This window comes from Lolium rigidum, chromosome 1 (genome assembly GCF_022539505.1).
Source record: "Lolium rigidum isolate FL_2022 chromosome 1, APGP_CSIRO_Lrig_0.1, whole genome shotgun sequence".
NCBI classification, from domain to species: Eukaryota; Viridiplantae; Streptophyta; class Magnoliopsida; order Poales; family Poaceae; genus Lolium; species Lolium rigidum.
In genome coordinates this window covers 283000942-283021620 of record NC_061508.1, presented here as the reverse complement: position 1 = coordinate 283021620, position 20679 = coordinate 283000942, and the positions used below count along the sequence as shown (strand labels likewise).

Here is a 20679-nt window from a genome sequence, read left to right as displayed (position 1 = left end):
TTTATTCCATAAACCCTAGATACATATTTATAGTCCGTAGACTTTCTAACGTGGGAAGAATCCCAACCGTGCACGAGCCAAATTCTATCTAACCGACACGTATCCTACTATATTTACAGATACACGGGCAAACTAGCCCAAACTTTGTATACAATGCCGATTCATGTATTTCTTCCATGTATATTCTTCAAGCCCATCTTTAATCGCGGCCCACCTCTGATCCGGTCAAATTCTGGTGATAACAATATGTATATGTCATCCGTTTTAACAGATCTCTCATGTTTCCCATTTAAGTTTGTACATATTCCAGTATTGTAGTAGCGTAGAAGCTTATTAGTCCCCATAAAACATTTATCACAACTCAATTTGCAGATATAAGTGAAGCACATTTTAACTCCTTTCAAATGATAATGCTCATCATTAAACCATCCCAAAGTTGGTAAACCAAACTGTAAGGTCTCAAATTTACTAGCCACACAATGTTGAATTAAACAATTTTGTAGCAAGTTATTTGGCATAGAATGAATACCAACATTGGAGGTCATATCAAAATGAGAAAGCATATTCACAAATTCAGGTTTGTTGGAACATCGACTAGAAGAATCATCACAGATGATGCAAATCCTATGTACCATAAAAATATCCACTATGTCATACTGCCCAACCAAATTAAAAGTAACATCAGGGGCGTAGACACTCTTTAAACAGGGAAGTTCATCAATTTTATGTCTAGCATGTGACAAAGATATAGGTGGATCCATCACAACAGAAAACAAAGAATTAGCATGAGAAATCTTAGCCAACACTTCATTGTTCATAACCAGTTTTATATGATCCATACTAGAGTCATCTTTCAAGTCACAAGGTGCGATATCAGGAGCAAGAATTTCAGTTTGTGCACTCATAGATATGGAAGAATTAACTTGTACAACAGGTGTGTTTAACATAGTTGGTATATCAGTTACACAAGTTCCTAACACATGATCATCCTTGGAAACAAAAGTCTCCGTTGGTACACTCATATCAATAGAGGAATGAAAAACAGCACATGGTACACAAAAATATGTAGGTCTGTCATAACTAGAGTCAACCAAAAGATTGCTAGTCATATCAATGATAATTTCAGTGGGTGCACTCATATTCCAAGACAGATTAAAGTGATCAATTGGTACATCCAGCCAAAAATTTCTCTTAGCATGTAACTCATTTGGTATTGTAGCATGCAATTCAGTGGGTGTACTTAAATCAATAGAAGAATCCAATTCAGCACTAATAATTTCAGTGGACGCACACATCGTCAAAGAAGAATTGAAAACATGACTAATTGCGCTCACAGCAACATCAATCTCAGTGGTATGATCACATGGTACTTGCAAATCAGTAGTATGATCCTCTAATATAGGCGATGTGGCCAAATCATCAGTGAACTCAACACATGGTATATTAATATCAACATGATATTTACCAATTTTAAGTTCATTAACAAAACTAGGAAGCATCTCTATTGTTTGATCAGAAGATTGTTTCAAAGTGACAGCTCTATCCTCAATCAACTCAATAGACAAATCATCACATGACATATGTAGATCATCATGTAATTCATCAGTCACATGTGGAAGGACAAAATCAGTACCTTCAATTTTACCTTGGGACTCCAACGTAGAAGATGTTCGCAGCGACGTGTCACAAGTCTGTGGCTGGGTGACTCGCACAACAATATCCATGCGTGGAACGTTGGAAGAAACAACCGGTGCTAGTGTGCATGACTTGAAGGAGTTGGAATGGTCCAACGTTTTCTCCTGTATGTGTTTCTCAAAAGCACAAGCTCGAACATATATACCAATAGTAGAACGAGGAATATACTTAAACATAACCTTAATATCAGGGTTCAAACCGTTGAAAAACATGTTTCTAGTACTTTCCTCAAATTCATTTATATCACAATGGTACATGTAAAATTTAAATTCCTGATAGTAAACATGCACGGTGTTACTACCTTGTTCTAATCGTTCAAGTTTGCGGAGCATTTCACGTTGATGATAAAGAGGCACAAATCTACGTCTCAAAACATATTTTAAATCTACCCAAGTAATAGGTTTATTATCAACATTTTCTTTATAATTCCAGTCCCACCAAACGGAAGCAAGATCAATAAAAGTTTGGGTGACAATTCTTACTTTCTCATGTTCAGTAAAATCATGGCATCCAAAAATATTGTCAACCTCAAACTCCCAATCAAAATAAGCATCTGTATTATATCTACCCTCATAAACTGGTAAAAATATAACCTGATCATGATCTCCTGTAAATGGTTGCACATGCGGCTCCGTAGTCGTCATGGTACTCGGGTCGATGGCTTGGTCCTCAATTCCTGTCATGGTTAGTACCCAAAAAGCACAAACGTATGTGCCTACAAACTACGGAATATGGTGGTTCACGCGTAATTCGTCAAGCAAAATACGAAGTTCTTACAAGTTCTTACCAAACAGGAGGAAGGCGATATGGCAACCCGCAAAGATCAGCTTCTCCAAAGATTGCCAAAGCGATTACCAGGGGTCGACACAGTGCACGTGGAGATATCTGTGAAGCTCTGGGAAGGCAAAGTATAGTGATATGGTGGCACAGTAATCAAATCAGCGATGCAAATTGAGTAAACGCTCAACGAAGGTACTGTGCTGGTCCTAGGCTAGATCGTATTAGAGACGCGAGCCTAAATCACCAACGAGGTAACGACGCGGCACAAGATGCAAGGGGCAGCGAAACTGGCGCTGGAGGATAGAGGCACCTATCGTAATGTGCCCCGTTTTTTTTTTGGACTCTACCTTGGCGCTAGAGGGTAGAGGTCTCTATGGTCGGGCGACCAGATTTTTTTTTTTGAATCTAACTTGGCACCAGACCATAGAGGTCTCTATGGTAGGGTGCCCAGTTTTTTTTTAGGATCTACCTTGGCGCATGACCATAGAGGTCTCTATGGTAGGGCGCCCAGAATTTTTTTTTTTGGATCTACCTTGGCGCATGACCATAGAGGTCTGTATGGTAGGGCGCCTAGAATTTTTTTTTCCAGCTAGACTGCTATCAGGATCAAGAAAACGCGAAATTGACCAAGAAAACAGATCTAAAACCCGAAAAAACTCTGAAACGAAGATCAAGAAAGACCCTACTATGATGGGAAGAACAGGGGAACAACAATGAGTTGATGGCAGATGTGGCGGAAGTGTATGCTGGCGGTGATATGGCGAGGACAACAAGCGGAGATGGTGCGGCGGCGGCGTGACTACTATGACCAGAACTCGAAACTCTAACGACTCTAGACGCTAAGACCAGCACGCGACACGACGATTGCAGATGAAGACTCAAAGAGCAAAAACCGAAAAGATCATGCAATGGCTTGGCAGGGGCTATGGGACGGATGATCTAAACCTAATATATTTTTGTGGGGCTTTTTCTGGGCTGTAGGTAAAAACAAATCTACACTAGGAAAACTGTAAATCTCACCGAGCAACCTGAAATCTGATACCACTTGATAGGGCAAAGGTGGCCGATCTTTCGATGAGACGAGGATAATTCGATTTGTTGGTGGAGTTCGTGCTTGACGATCCGACTACACGTGCAAAGCTCGTGCGCCAATGCAATCGCTAGGACAATCTCCGTGAGTTACTGATCTTGTGGGAGCACGATCAGACTGACCAACAAGGGTCTTAATTCCTACCTGAAATCGAGAACAAGTAAGAACTAAAGATGCAATCAGAATATTGCGAATAGAGATGAAAGCTTGATTGATAATAATGGTGGGATTCTGAATAGTCGGTCTTGTTCTGGGCGTTGGCCTCAAAAGAAGTACACGTAGTTGCAGCAATTGGCTAACTTTTAATCTAATCAAAATCCAAGCTCTAATGACGGCTACAGAGGGATATATATGAGGGAAGTCAAGGGATTTTCGTCCAACCAGCTAGGGTTGGCCAAAACACCCCTAAATGGGCCTTCCTCCACTTATATGGCCTCTTAAAATCCCCTAAAATACCTAATCCGAAAATACATGGGCCTGACCTATTAAATAAGGTGATGCAACACCATAAATTGTATGATGGAGTAACTTGTATAATTCATCCAAGCATCATTGCTTCACTATGGTGGCTTCAATGTTCTGAAATCCTCGCTTGCAGCGCCATCCTGAATCCTTCCAGGTCTGTTGCCATCTCCATGCACGTTCCTAATTCAATGCTTGGCGTCCATGCTAGATCCATTCCTAAATAATATAAATACATTTGATTTAGGCAGCATCATATTCTCATATATATCAGGAAGGATTCCTAGTACGAATGTACCTGAGATGTGGTTGTAGAAGTATTGGTTGTATCTATCATAGAGATGTCCTCATCACTGTCTTGGCCACCACGGTCATCATGCCAGCGATCTTGGCCCCGCGATGGAGCACCACCACCACGGCGAGCAAGGTGAGCGGAGGAGGTAAAACTTGTATCTTCAGTCTTGTGCAATCTATCAAATGCCTGAACTTGGCCAAATAAATCAGATAGAGTGGTGTTTGGGTTTGCACGAACAACGGTGATCAGATTGTTGTAGTCCCCACCCAGATTCTTCAACACATACCACACAAGTTCATCATCATCTATGGGCTTCCCGGCAGCAGCAAGCTCCTGAGCAATAGTCTTCATCTTGGAGAAGTACTTTTCAGCAGACATTGTATTCTTCTTTGTCTCAACAAGAGCTGTCCTGAGGTGTTGCACACGAGTTTTTGACGAGGCGGAGACATGGGTGTTGAGAGCATCCCAAACTTCAGTAGACGTTTCAAGACCAATGACATGGGCTAGCACATTCGGGGACAAGGCATTCAACAGCCAACGAAGGACTTGTTGATCACGAGCAATCCAGGTGGCATAGTTGGGGTTTGGAATCGTCACCTTCTTGCCGTTTGAATCTTCGGTTTCCAGAACTTTGACAAGGGCCTTGTCTTCACCTTCAACCAGGTCAAGTACACATGCGCCACGGAGAGTAGGGACAACCAGGGCCTTCCAGATGAGAGCATTGTCCCGTGTCAGAAGCTAGGTCGGAGGAGCACCCAGGGCAGCAGCCAAAGCAGTTGCAGAGGAGGACGACGTCATGATCGGATGCAGATGTGTGAACTAGATGTGTTTGGATTGGGTTGTGGGTTTTGGAGGCAGCAGCGGCTAGGTGAGCAGCGGCAGCTGATCTGTTTTTGGAGATGTTGGGTTTTGGGCGGCGGCGGCTAGAGGAGCGGTGGCGGCGGATTTGAGTTCTGGGTGTCTAGGATTTTTGGGTTTTGGACAGCGGCGGCTAAGGAGCAGCGGCGAGCTTGGTTGTGAGGTTTTGGTCTTTGGTTGTGTATGTGAGCGGCAGCAGCGAAGGCGTGCGGCGGCGGCAAAGGTTTTTGATGGCAGCGGCGGCGGCTGGTTTTCAGCGGCGGCGGCGGCGATCGGCTTGGCAGCTAGGTCAGGGAAGAGACCGCTCTGATACCATGTTAATGTTTGTTAGGGGAACCGTACGTGGATCTGGTACGGGCTTCGTGTTATATAGTGGGCACAAGTACATCGTATGTACATACATATCCAATACACAATACATATGGTATATGTATATATAGAGGAGAGAAGACCTATTACATTGTCTAATAGGATAGTCCAGCCAAATTGCACCGGCGTCCGGGGCAGACTATCCGGCCGTTCGTCGCGCTGTCACGCTGCCGTCTAGCCTGCACGCCCGCCCCAACCATACCGGTACGGCCTTATGAGACATTGCCGAGACTTGTGTCGTCTAGCTTCGCCTCACAATGCCTCGTGGCTGCCCATCACCACCTTGTCGCCCCTCCCGCCCGACGGCCATGACCGCCACCGCGCGGACGAATCGTCACCAATAATCCACGTACATACATAATTATATACATACGTATGCGGCATATTCATACAATTTAGTTGGATCATACAGGTTTTGTATAAGGCTACGTATACCCGTTTAATATTAAACGAAGTGGTATCAAGCGATCTCAGCCGTTCTTGTATTTAAGTTTGCTTTGAATTTAGGGGAGGGGTTTGTACTGGAGCAAATCGGCCTGTGCGAAATAGCTGGAAACTGCCTCATGACGTTTGTTCATTTTCAGCCAAAACAACCAGCGACTAACTCGCTTCCCTCAAGTAACTGGCTTGCTCGTCGTTGCCTTCAGCCGCCGCCGAAACCCCCTCTACTCTCCGCCATCGCCGTCGCCGCCGAAATCCACTAGGCCGCATCCCGACCCCGCCCCCGCCGCCTCTCGCCCTCCTCATCCCGCCGGAGCACGCCTGCCTCCCTTCCTTTTCTACACCCATAGACCTCCTCCTCCCCGTCCTCTCTGCTGCTGGATTGGCGCGGGCTGGGATTCCGTCGGAGACGCGCTTCCTTCTGTCGGTAAGTAATCCTTAGCTAAGCATGCTTGGGTTGCCGTATGTTTTGCTCTGGACGTCAGCTCGATTCGTTGCTGCGAACCCTGCCAGATCGATCTCACTCGGCTCCCTGCCGTTTCCGCTCGTGAATTTCGCCATTTCGGTGCCTGTTGCCCTGATTAGCATTACAATTAGCACTAGGTTGACTCTTAACAGTAGGTCAGTCGAAGCTTGCGAGATGGGTAATGAGTGGAATTAAGCTGAACTTGGTCCAGCAGCGGGTGAGTGGAAATTTGTTAATGGGTGAAGTTAGGTTGAACATCGGTCGGTTTAGTTGAACAAGATTCATGTCACTGTACTGAAAAAAGGTGTCGAATTTCTGCCTCGCCCGTGATGTTTTTTTTGTCCAATGATTTGTGCAGCGTAGGCTGTTCTGACTTCTGAGACTATTTGCTTATTCTCTTTCTTATTGGATTATTTCAGCAATTCGCCGCACAGAGGGAGTCTGGGATTTTCCTTGTAAATTGAGCTTTGGCACTCTTGGATTGGATGGAGTTCTCATCAAGTGAAGAAGATGGGCTCGTTGAAGATTTCATAGATGTTGAGGATGATACCGGCACCGCTGATGCTGATCAAGCTGTGGTGACTTCCCAGACTAATTGCATCGACCATTCTGATGGATCCATGTTGACCCCTGGAGATGAGCTGCTTGTGGCAGCTGATGAGCTGGTAAAAAACGGCGAGCCATGCTTGGGCATGGAATTTGAGTCCGACGCAGCTGCGCGTGCATTCTACAGTGCGTATGCCCTACGCCTCGGGTTCGGCATCCGTGTTGCCCGATCCCGCACCGAGCGGCGAAAAGGTATCGAGGTGCTCGTCACGAAGCGCTTTGTGTGCATGAAAGAGGGACATCACAAGAAGAATGATGTTGAATCTAGCGACAAGAAGAGGAGGAAGCGCCTCTCTATACGGGACGGCTGCCCAGCGATGATGGAGGTGGTGTGGAGAAGGCAAGAAAAGTGGGTCATCACAAAGTTGGTGCTGGAGCACACTCATGTTATTGTTAGCCCAGACAAGGTGCGGGAGGTCCAGCTCCGTCGCCTCTGTGGGAAGGAGCATGCCGATCAGTTGCAGGAGGTGCGGAGGGATGTGTTCGGTGACACTGATGCACGTGGTCTCTTCACGTACTTCATGAGAAAGCAGTCGGAGAACTCTGGTTTTTTCTATAACATACAAGTTGACAGTAGAAACTGCTTGAGGAGTGCAGTCTGGGTTGATGCAAGAGCTAGAATGGCATACAAATACTTTGGAGATGCTGTTTACTTCGACACCACTCATAGTAAAAATGAGAATATGTTGCCTTTTGCAGCTTTCACAGGCGTGAATCACCATGGTGACAGTGTTGTTTTTGGTTGTGCGCTGGTCTTGGATAAGACGGAATCTTCTTATGCTTGGATTTTTGATACATGGCTGACAGCAATGGATAAGAGATTGCCGTTTTCGTTTACAACAGATGAAGGCAGAGCAATGACAGAGGCAGTTGCCAAGGTATTTCCTCAATGTTTCCATCGGCTTTGTAGATGGCGAGTTCTTTCTAGATGCAAGACGAAATTGTCGGATGTCTACATGAGATTTCCTGGGCTACATATCGAGTTAAAGAGATGTGTCAACGAGTGTGATACCATGCCTGCTTTTGACATGTTCTGGGGTTCTATTCTCGACAGGTATGGCCTGAGGGAGAACACTTGGTTGGGGTCACTATTTGAAGCAAGACATAAATGGGTTCCTGCATACCTAACAAGCTCCTTCTTTGCAGAGTTGTCACTGACCCGTAGAGCAGAAACGGTCAGTAGGTTTTATAGAAATAACTTCACTACAAGAGGGTCCCTCCTTTCTTTTATCACTAGACTTGATCAACACATAGACAGATTGTATATGAATGAAGCTCAGAAAGATCTTGCTTCATTTCCTCCTGAACAACTCCTGAAAACCAATTCGATCTTGGAAAAACAAGCAGAGAGCATCTACACAAGGGCTGCATTTGAAATATTCCAAGCGGAGTTGATTGAATCGCTGCATCACTATGCTGTTAAGGTTCAGGACGGCCCTTATGAAGACAAGTACTATGTCGAAAGACATAGCGATCCTCCTACCAGGCACACTGTTGTCTACAATATTGCCGAGAAGAAGGCTTGGTGTGACTGCTGCAGGTTTGCTTTCTCGGCGATATTGTGCAGACATGTGCTCGGAGTATTCATCCTGGCAGACGTCGACATGATTCCGGAGCCATGCATCACGAAACGATGGACGAAAAAGGCAAAGACAGGGCCAGTGTGTGTTGGGCGCAATCTTGAAGGTGAAAACCAGCACACAAATTCCTTGACTTGGAGATTCAATGATCTATTTCGCGATGCGATGAAGTGTGCAGAGAAGGGAACTCTATCAGCAGGCTCCTTCAAAGTTGCAAAAGAAGTACTGCGGAAAGCCTTCAGGGAAATAGAGAAACTGACCAATGCTGGTCCCCAGCAAGTTGGCAACAGATAGCAGCAGTGGGTAGTGGTGTTCATTGCTGGTTCCATCTGAACCTGTGAAATCTGTAGTTCAAAATTCTGTACTAACGTGAGCAGCATGGTGGGAGCTATCGAAGGAAAATGAACTAACGCCCTAGTCACCGGTTTTTACAGTTTGGCTTCAAACAGTTATGTACACCCCCGACAGTGGCCTTGAGCATTGTTACCGAAGGATGAAAACGAGGCCTATTTCTGCTGTGGTACCATGAGCAAGAACTTGCGGCTTGCCACCGTATCATGGCAGTGACCAATGGGCACTTAACCTTGTTACTGTTAATACAGTCCTGTTGATCCAGTGTCGACCTAGTGGCTAGTGATGAGTGCCATCAGGTGCTGCTGCTCATGCTGTCACAACACACACATGCCTGGTATGTTGCAACCACAATTGTACCAAACCTTTAGTAATCTATTTCATGTGTCAATATATCCGACAATCTTACTTTCTCGTGCATTTCAATACTTTGAGCAATTTTAAAAGGAGATTGCTATAGTCAGGCTCAGCCTAATGGACTCAATGTTAATACTGCCGCTTAGGTCTGTCCTAAACCATAGAACTGGCATATCTCTACGGTCAGCTGAAGCTAGTGCCGCAGAGTGTAGCAGCCTAGCAGGCCAATGATAATCCACAAGTATAGGGGATCGCAGCAGTCTTCGAGGGAAGTAAAACCCAAATTTATTGATTCGACACAAGGGGAGGTAAAGAATACTTATAAGCCTTAACAACTGAGTTGTCAATTCAGCTGCACCTAGAAAAGCACTAGCAACAGGGGTGATGTGAAAGTAGCAGTAATATGAGAGCAATAGTAACAGTAACACAACAGCAGTAGCAATAACATAGGAGCAATGGCACCGGAAAATAGTTGATACTACTTCCAATGACATGTAGAACGAGTATATAATGATGAGAGATGGACCGGGGTTCCCAGCTATCTACACTAGTGGCAACTCTCCAATAACAAGTGTTGGGTGAACAAATTACAGTTGGGCAATTGATAGGATTCAAAGCATTAAGTTAGAACATCCAGCTTATTAATCATGTAGGCATGTTTTCCATATATAGTCGTACGTGCTCGCAATGAGAAACTTGCACAACATCTTTTGTCCTACCAGTAGGTGGCAGCAGGGCCTCTAGGGAATCTACTCGGAAATTAAGGCACTCCTTTTAATAGAGCACCGGAGCAAAGCATTAACACTTGGTGAAAACATGTGATCCTCACATCACCGCCATCCCCTCCGGTTGTCCCGATTTCGTCACTTCGAGGCCTTTGGTTCCGGACGGTGACATGTGCATACAACTTGTAGATACAATCTAAGCAATAATTATAGAGCTTAAATTTAAGATCATGCCACTCGGGCCCTAGTGACAAGCGATAAACACAACAAGATTGCAGCAACAATAACTTCACAAACTTTATAGATAGACTAATCATAATGTATCATCCATCGGATCCCAACAAACACAACACCGATTACTTCAGATGAATCTCAATCATGTAAGGCAGCTCATGAGATCATTGTATTGAAGTACATGGGGGAGAGAATACCAACTAGCTACAGCTAGAACCCGTAGTCCATGGGGGAACTACTCACGGAGCATGATGGAGGCGGTGGCGTCGATGGAGATGGCTTCCGGGGGCACTTCCCCGTCCCGACAGGGTGCCGGAACAGAGACTTCTGTCCCCCGAATTGGAGTTTCGCGATGGCGGCGGCGCCCCTGGAGTCTTTCTGGAGTTTCGTCAAAAGGTATCGCGTTTTAGGTCGAAAGGGCTTAAATAGGCGAAGAGGCGGCGCAGGAGGGCGCCTGGGGCCTCCTCCCCATAGGCCGGCGCGGCCAGGGTGGAGCCCACGCGGCCCTGTCGTGTGGTGGCCCCCTGGCCCGCCTCCGACTCTCCTTCGGTGTTCTGGGGTCTTCTGGGAAAAATAAGATGTTTGGCGTTGATTTCGTCCAATTCCGAGATTATTGCCCGAACAGCCTTTTCGAAACCAAAAACGGCAGAAAACGAGAACCGGCACTTCGGCATCTTGTTAATAGGTTAGTTCGGAAAACGCATAAAAACATTATAAAGTGCAAGCAAAACATGTAAGTATTGTCATAAAACAAGCATGGAACATCGAAATTATAGGTACGTTGGAGACGTATCGGCATCCCCAAGCTTAGTTCCTGCTCGCCCTCGAGTAGGTAAACGATAAAAAGAATAATTTCGTAGTGACATGCTACTTACATAACCTTGATCATACTATTACAAAGCACATGAGATGAATGAAGTGACTCAAGGCAATAATCTATAGTTGCTAACAAATAGATAACATATAGCAAAACTTTTCATGAAGAGTACTTTCAAGACAAGCATCAAAAGTCTTGCACAAGAGTTAACTCATAAAGCAATAGATTCAAAGTAAAGGCATTGAAACAACACAGAGGAAGATTTAAGTTTCAGCAGTTGCTTTCAACTTTCAACATACATATCTCATGGATAATTGTCAACACAAAGTGATATGATGAATGCAAATATGCAAGTATGTAAGAATCAATGCACAGTTAACACAAGTGTTTGCTTCTAAGATGGAAGGAAGTAGGTAAACTGACTCAACATAAAAGTAAAAGAAAGGCCCTTCGCAGAGGGAAGCGAGGATTAAATCATGTGCTAGAGCTTTTTAAGTTTTGAAATCATATAGAGAGCATACAAATAAAGTTTTGAGAGGTGTTTGTTGTTGTCAACGAATGGTAATGGGTACTCTAACTACCTTATCAACCAGACTTTCAAGAGCGGCTCCCATGAAGGACGTTATCTCTACCAGCAAGGTAGATCATCCCTCTTCTCTTTTGTTTACACATGTACTTTAGTGTAGTTTATTTTTTTATTTTTTAGATGACACTTCTCCCAACCTTTGCTTTCTCAAGCCATGGCTAACCGAATCCTCGGGTGCCTTCCAACATTTCACATACCATTGAGGAGTGTCTATTTGCAAAATTAAGTTGCTTACTGATGAATCAGAGCAAAACATGTGAAGAGAATTATTAATGCAAGTTAATTAATCGGGGCTGGGAACCCCATTGCCAGCTCTTTTTGCAAAGTTATTGGATAAGCGGATGAAGCCACTAGTCCATTGTGAAAGTCCGTCAAAAGTAAATGACAAGATCGAAAGATAAAACACCACATACTTCCTCATGAGCTATAAAACATTGACACAAATAAGAGATGATATCTTTTGAATTGTTTAAAGGTAGCACATGAAGTATTTGCTTGGAATGGCAAGAAATACCACATAGTAGGTAGATATGGTGGACACAAATGGCATAGGTTTTGGCTCAAGGTTTTGGATGCACGAGAAGCATTTCCTCTCAGTACAAGGCTTTGGCTAGAAAGGTTGTTTGAAGCAAACACAAGTATGAACCGGTATAGCAAAACTTACATAAGAACATATTGCAAGCATTATAAAACTCTACATTGTCTTCCTTGTTGCTCAAACACTTTTACCAGAAAATATCTAGACCTTAGAGAGACCAATCATGCAAACCAATTTCAACAAGCTCTACGGTAGTTCTCCACTAATAGGTTTAAACTACATGAAAAAACTTAATCATGATCTACTTGAGAGCTCAAAACAATTGCCAAGTGTCAAATTATTCAAGACATTATGAAGCACTTTCTGTTTCCAACCAAATATCAATAAGTGCAGCGGTTTTCAACTCCGCCATGAACATTAAAATAAAGCTAAGAACACAGTGTTCATATGAAAAAGCGGAGCGTGTCTCTCTCCCACACAAGGATTGCTAGGACCCGAATTTATTCAAATACAAACAAAAATAAAAACAAACAGACGCTCCAAGTAAAAGCACATATGATGTGACCGAATAAAAATATAGTTTCAATAGAAGAAACCTGATAAGTTGATGAAGAAGGGGATGCCTTGGGCATCCCCAAGCTTAGACGCTTGAGTCTTCTTGAAATATGCGGGGATGAACCACGGGGGCATCCCCAAGCTTAGGCTTTTCACTCTTCTTGATCATATATCATCCTCCTCTCTTGACCCTTGAAAACTTCCTTCACACCAAACTTCTCATAAACTTCATTAGAGGGGTTAGTACTCAAAAAACTTGAATCCACCTTGGTCCTGTAGTGACACATTGCAAGAACTCAATAAAACATTAGCTACAGCTCTCCACGTCTAGAAAACCTTGCTTAAAGTCCACAAGAGACAATGCAAAAAACGAGAGACAGAATCTGCCAAAACAGAACAGCCAGTAAAGACGAATTTTAAACAGGTACTTCCGTTGCTCAAATCAGAAAACTCAAAACTAATGAAAGTTGCGTACATATCTGAGGAACACGCATGTAAATTGGCATATTTTTCTGAGGTACCTACAGAGAAAACAGCCCAGATTCGTGACAGATAGAAATCTGTTTCTGCGCAGAAATCCAAATCTAGCATCAACCATCGATTAGAGGCGTCACTTGGCACAACATTGCAATAAAATAAAGATAAGGAGAGGTTGCTACAGTAGTAACAACTTCCAAGACGCAACAAAACAATAGCAAAATAAAGACATGGGTTATCTCCCAAGAAGTTCTTTCTTTATAGCCATTAAGATGGGCTCGGCAAATTTTAATGATGCTCACATGAAAAATAGAAATTGAAGCAAAAGGACCATCAGGAAGCAAATTCAAAACACATTTAAGTCTAACCCACTTCCTATGCATAGGAATCTTATTCACAAATAAATTCATGAAGAACAAAGTGACAAGCATAAGAAGATAAAACAAGAGTAACTTCACGAGTTTCAGCATATAGAGAGGTGTTCTAGTACCATGCAAATTTCTACAACCATATTTTCCTCTCTCATAATAATTTTCAGTAGCTTCATGAACAAACTCAACAATATAACTATCACATGCATCATACTTTTCATGATTCATAAACACATAATTTTTATCAGGTTCAAGAATAGTGGAATTAAAACTTTCAAACCCACTTCTAGCAATACTATAACAAGATGATTGATCAATCTCAAGAGATATGGGACTCATAGATAAAGTCAAGACCCTTCCAATCCCATTTTCATTAGTAGTACAATTAATATTATCAAGTAACATAGGACCATCATCCAGAGCTTTATCATAAACATTTGCTAAGCAAAACTCTTTAGTACCATGCATTTCGACATCAGGCACAAACAAAGCATTATCATAAGATTTATCAAAGTAGCATGGATTATCATAAATATCAGTAGCATAATTATTCTCACAAGTTTTACTCATAGGGAATATTTCAAGAGAATCCACAGGAACATAACATTCAACCTCTTTCGGTAAGCATGGAGGACAATCAAATAGTGTAAGAGATAAAGAGTTACTCTCATTAGAAGGTTGGCATGGGTAGCTAATCCATTCTTCCTCCTTTTGTTCATCACTCTCCTCTTCTTTTTCATCCAATGAGCTTTCGGGTTCATCAATTTCCTCCTCTTTTTCATCCAATGAGCTTTCGGGTTCATCAATTTCTTCTTCCACAGGTTCCCGCAAATTGTGAGTGTATTCTTGTGCATTAATGAGTCTCTCTTTATAATCAATGATATAAGGATTATCGGTGTAACTTTCATTGCAAAAATTAAGGATAGAAGAGACATAATCTTTAAGGTCCTTACAAACAACACAAGTTTCATAATTTTTAACCATGAAGGATTCTATCTCAGAGGCTCCCATAAATATGACAAATTGTTCTACCTCTTCAAACCCAAAATGAATATAGCTATTCCGATTATAGTTCTTAATTAAAAATTCCTCACTAAAACCACATTGAAATTTAAGATGTTTAGTGTCCTGTTGAGAGCAACAGTTTATATCATGGCGTTTAAGCAAGATTTTAGCAATTGTATTCAATTTTTCTATCACAGCGCACTCATCACTTTTCCCGCTCTTGATTCTCTATAATTATTATAATATTCTATAAGCTCCAAGTAGGTTATGGGTTCTCCCATAACGACGAGTTTTTAATTTTTAGGTTTTTCAAATTTTTATGGATTTTTGGGTATATGAGAAAAGTAAAACAAGACAAAAAGAAACTAGACAAAAGTAAACTAAGAAAAATAAAACAAGACAGAAATAAACTAAGCACAAATAAACTAGGCAAAAGTAAACTAAGCAAAACAAAGTAAAACAAAATAAAAACAGAGAGAGAGAGGTAGAGTGTACTCCCCAGGTGAACTTATGAGTAGAGCTATGCCTCCTCGGCAACGGCGCCGGAAAACATGCTGCTGGCGTGCAGTTGACGTGGGAGATAGAAATCTTTGTGGTGTAACTTTTCTTCAGGTCGCCGGCAACGGCGCCAGAAAACAGTCTTGATAACCCACAAATATAGGGGATCGCAGCAGTCTTGAGGGAAGTAAAACCCAAATTTATTGATTCGACACAAGGGGAGGTAAAGAATACTTATAAGCCTTAACAACTGAGTTGTCAATTCAGCTGCACCTGGAAAAGCACTAGCAACAGGGGTGATATGAAAGTAGCGATAATATGAGAGCAATAGTAACGAGTAACACAGCGACAGCAGTAGCAATAACACGGGAGCAATGGCACCGGAAAATAGTTGATACTACTTCCAATGACATGTAGAACGAGTATATAATGATGAGAGATGGACCGGGGTTCCCGACTATCTACACTAGTGGCAACTCTCCAATAACAAGTGTTGGGTGAACAAATTACAGTTGGGCAATTGATAGGATTCAAAGCATTAAGTTAGAACATCCAGCTTATTAATCATGTAGGCATGTTTTCCATATATAGTCGTATGTGCTCGCAATGAGAAACTTGCACAACATCTTTTGTCCTACCAGCCGGTGGCAGCCGGGCCTCTAGGGAATCTACTGGAAATTAAGGCACTCCTTTTAATAGAGCACCGGAGCAAAGAATTAACACTTGGTGAAAACATGTGATCCTCACATCACCGCCATCCCCTCCGGTTGTCCCGATTTGTCACTTCGGGGCCTTTGGTTCCGGACGGTGACATGTGCATACAACTTGTAGATACAATCTAAGCAATAATTATAGAGCTTAAATCTAAGATCATGCCACTCGGGCCCTAGTGACAAGCATTAAACACAACAAGATTGCGAGCAACAATAACTTCACAAACTTTATAGATAGACTAATCATAATGTATCATCCATCGGATCCCAACAAACACAACACCGATTACATCGGATGAATCTCAATCATGTAAGGCAGCTCATGAGATCATTGTATTGAAGTACATGGGGGAGAGAATACCAACTAGCTACGGCTAGAACCCGTAGTCCATGGGGGAACTACTCACGGAGCATGATGGAGGCGGTGGCGTCGATGGAGATGGCTTTCGGGGGCACTTCCCCGTCCCGGCAGGGTGCCGGAACAGAGACTTCTGTCCCCCGAATTGGAGTTTCGCGATGGCGGCGGCGCCCCTGGAGTCTTTCTGGAGTTTCGTCAAAAGGTATCGCGTTTTTAGGTTGAAAGGGCTTAAATAGGCGAAGAGGCGGCGCAGGAGGGCGCCTGGGGCCTCCTCCCCATAGTCCGGCGCGGCCAGGGTGGAGCCCGCGCGGCCCTGTCGTGTGGTGGCCCCCTGGCCCGCCTCCGACTCTCCTTCGGTGTTCTGGGGTCTTCCGGGAAAAATAAGATGTTTGTCGTTGATTTCGTCCAATTCCGAGATTATTGCCCGAACATCCTTTCTGGAACCAAAAACAGCAGAAAACAGGAACTGGCACTTCGGCATCTTGTTAATAGGTCAGTTCCGGAAAACGCATAAAAACATTATAAAGTGCAAGCAAAACATGTAAGTATTGTCATAAAACAAGCATGGAACATCAGAAATTATAGGTACGTTGGAGACGTATCAGCCAAACAGTCCATTCCTTTTTTTCAACAGAATAGGGGCTCCAGGGGCACAAGTGCCATGGTTTCTGCGCCATCATCGCACCACATCTCAAAATTAGAGGCGCTGAGATTGGATCAGACCTCCTCTGCGAAAGGGCAATGTAGCAAGCATGAGATGAGGCGACCGACCAGCTAATGAGCATATGGACCACCTGTCCCTGTCCGTGACCTCAAACTAATGACCAAATAACTGCATGCATGCTTGTGTAGTGCACACTGTACAGTATGTCCAAAATCAAGTTCAGCAAGCTTTCCCAATGCCACTCATTCCAATGGAGTGAATTTGTGTCAATGTGCTAACCTTCTTCTTGCCTATACAGATACAACCCAGCCCAAACAAGACCTCAACGGAAAAAGACTAAGTTTAGGATGATATAACTTGTAGCTGTATTAAGATGTAAACATCACACACTTCCTATATCAATACTCTAAGCAGCGTTTTGAGAAGAGGCACGCACAATTGGATCAAAACTGTTGAGGAAAATGTTAAGAAGAGAGTGGAGCCTCAAGCCATATATGCACATATGGCGGCCAAAAAGTGGTTGGAAGCAACTGAACGTGATTGTACTTGGTAGATGAAAGTTAGGGATGCCACTTAGTAGGGGCTAGATAGAGAGGAACACATCCTTGTAAGGTGCCATCTTTCTTTTTGAAACTCTGGTAGCTGTCAGTTAATTTTCATGTGCAAGACAAATATGCACACCATCCGTCCCCAAATATAAGATGATTTTTCAGCTCAAATAGAACTGCTAAAGCGTCTTATATTTATGAATATATGAAGTAACTCATAAGTCAGAAAAACACCACTTCTGTAAAGATAGGAAGAGAGAACGATCTCCTAGCCCAAACTTTAACACTTGCGCAAAATTCACCAAGCTACTAGAGAGAACTCTAAGTGTCCAACACAACCCAATTGGCACCAATGGCGATATGCCTCTCCTCCGCCTCCTCATGCTCCCACGCGCAGCCAATTTCATTAGATTTGATCAACACGTTGACAAATTGTATATGAATGAAGCTCATTAAAGGTCTTGCTTTGTTTCCTCCTTAACGACTCCTGAAAACCAATTAAATCTTGGAAAACAATTAGAGAACTTATATACTAGGGATGCATTTGAAATTATCCAAATGGAATTGATTGAATCGCTGCATCCCGATGCTGTTAGCGTTCAGGACAGCCCCTACGAAGCCAATTATGTTATCTACAATATTGCTGAGAAGAAGACTTGGTGTGGTTGTTGCAGGTTTGCTTTCTCGGCAATATTGTGCAGACATTTGCTGGGAGTATTCATCTTGGCCGACGCCGACATGATTCTGGAACCATTCATCATGAAGCGATGGACGAAAAGGCAAAGACAAGGCCAGTGTTTGTTGGGAGCAATCTGGAAGATGAGAAGCACCACTCAAATTCTGTGACTTTGAGGTTCAATGATCTAGTTTGCGACGCGATGATGTGTGCAGATAGGGGAACTCTATCAGCAGGTTCCTTTAAAGTCGTAAAGGAAGTACTGCTCAGAGCCTTCAGGGAGATAGATAAACAGACCAATGCTGGTCGCCAGCAAGTTGGCAACATATAGCAGCAGCGGCTAGGCGTGTTCATTACTGGTTCCATCTGAACCTGTGAAACCTGTAGTTCTAATTCTTTTACTAACTTGGGCAGCATGGTGGGAAGTATTGAATGAAAATGAACTACCGCCCTAATCGTCGGTTTTTAAAGTTTGGCTCCAAACCGGTTATGTACACCCCTGACAGTGGCCTTGAACATGGTCACCGAGATTTGAAAATGAGGCCTCTTTCAGCTGTGGTACCATGAGTAAGAAGTCGCTGCTTGCCACCGTATCAAGGCAATGACCAATGGACACTTTACCTTGTTACCATTAATCCAGTCCTGTTGATCCAGTGTCGACCTAGTGGCTGGTGATGAGTGCCAGCTGCTGATCATCCTGTCAGAACACACACACACCTGGTATAGTGCAATCACCATTGTATCAAACCTTTACCATTCTATTTCATGTGTCAATATATCTGAAAATCTTACTTTCTCGTGCATTTCAATACTTTGAGCAATTTTAAAAGGAGATTGCTATAGTCAGGCTCAGCCTGATGCACTTGATATTAATACTGCAGAATCTTGAGATGAAATTTGAGCAATTTTAAAAGGAGCTTTTAGCATGAGACACGAAAATTACTACCCACTGCTTAGCTCTGTCCCAAAACCATAGAACTGACATAGTCTCTCAACCTATTTGGCTCATTTTCTTCCCACTAACACAACGTGGTACATCCACATGGCGTGAAAATAAAACAAGAGTTTCTTGTGCTAGATTAAATGATTGAAATTAATTTGTGATATAGTTGCTACTTTACAGACTAATTTCTTGGTGTTAACATGCAATACTATGATTTCGAAGTGCATGCAGCATGTCCACAGCTTGTCTGACAGAGTCATGTTAAATTTCATAGAGTGGCCCTTTCGATCCCCCTTTTCCTTCTTTGTTTACCCCGGACCATTCCACAGCTAATGGGAGGAGCTCTGATTTTTTTATTAAGAAGAGGGAAACTGTACAAACAGCTGAAGCAAGCTTATAGAGAAACTTGCAAGAAATGAAAAAAAAAAGATTTCTTGCTTCAACCACGAGACTGAGACCATCTCTTGCTAAAAGTCCTCTTGCGTCCCCGTTTACAAATATGCCACAAAGCGTAGCAGGCAAAGACGGTATGTTTCTTTTTTCAACTGAAATGGGGCTCGGAGAGTACAAGTCCAAAGTTTTCCTAATGAAGATTGACTAGATAAGGAGATCAATCCCACATCACCAAATAAGAGGCGCTGAGATTGGACCAAACCTCCAAAGCCAAGGAACATAGCAGTGTCAGCTAAGAAGCTCGACCATTTATTGAGCGTATAAACCATCTATCTGCGACCTCAAACAGGTGGCCAGCTAACTCAACACATTCTTGTGTAGTGTAAATCAAATACTAAGTGGCCTAACTATCTATTCCAAGGGATCCACCTCGGTGGAACAGTAAGACCTGTTCAGCATACTTTCCCGATGCCGCTCATTCCAAGCAAGTAAATGTGTTTCTGTGTTCTAATCTTCTTCTTGCTTATAGAGATATACGACCTAGCCCACCAAGATCTCAGTGAAGAAACGACAAATTTTAGGATGATATTACTTATAAGTGGTAATGATACAAAGATGTCACAACGGAATACATACACCTATACGAGTTTTGAGAGGAGGCAACTATAGGTTGATTATAACTGTTGTAGGGAAATGTTAACAATAGAGGGGGAGCCTCAAGCATATATAGGCCAAAAGATGGTGCAAAAGAAGGAGGCCTCCAAAACAAGTGAATGAGGTTGTACTTGGTAGATGAAATAATTTAGGACAATTTACATGTGCTAGGTGCATATGTAGAGAGAACAGAGAACACATCCTGGTAAGCCCTCACTTTTGTGCAGACATGTGCTCGGCGTATTCATCCTGGAAGACGTCGACATGATTCCAGAGCCATGCATCATGAAACGATGGACGAAAAAGGCAAAGACAGGGCCAGTATGTGTTGGGCGCAATATTGAAGGTGAAAACCAGCACACAAATTCCGTGACTTGGAGATTCAATGATCTAGTTCGCGACGGGATGAAGTGTGCAGAGAAGGGAACTCTATCAGCAGGCTCCTTCAAAGTTGCCAAGGAAGTACTGCGGAAAGCCTTCAAGGGAAATAGAGAAACTGACCAATGCTGGTCCCCAGCAAGTTGGCAACAGATAGCAGCAGTGGGTAGTGGTGTTCATTGCCGGTTCCATCTGA

At 43.1% G+C, this 20679-nt stretch overlaps 1 protein-coding gene across 3 annotated transcripts; it reads left to right on the top strand.

The window, feature by feature from the left end:
• Positions 1-6274: 6274 nt before the first annotated feature.
• Positions 6275-18583, top strand: LOC124695002 (protein FAR1-RELATED SEQUENCE 5-like). 3 transcript variants are annotated; one of them, XR_007000514.1, is made up of 3 exons: positions 6275-6417; positions 6876-9330; positions 18114-18583. XR_007000514.1 is itself a non-coding variant. In XM_047227915.1 (3 exons), exons 2-3 carry the CDS (start codon positions 6942-6944, stop codon positions 8225-8227), a joined length of 1194 nt encoding a protein of 397 aa, XP_047083871.1. In that variant the 5' UTR covers positions 6275-6417; positions 6876-6941; the 3' UTR covers positions 8228-8342. The 3 variants fall into 3 exon arrangements, 1 of the variants encoding a protein (XP_047083871.1); XR_007000515.1 differs by lacking the exon at positions 18114-18583 and adding an exon at positions 17190-17333; XM_047227915.1 differs by lacking the exon at positions 18114-18583 and having other exon boundaries at positions 6876-8116; positions 8209-8342.
• The last annotated feature ends 2096 nt before the right edge of the window (positions 18584-20679 follow it).

Excerpts from the sequence above, each read along its gene's own strand:
- LOC124695002 (XM_047227915.1), top strand. The coding sequence starts at position 6,942 with ATGGAGTTCTCATCAAGTGAAGAAGATGGGCTCGTTGAAGATTTCATA.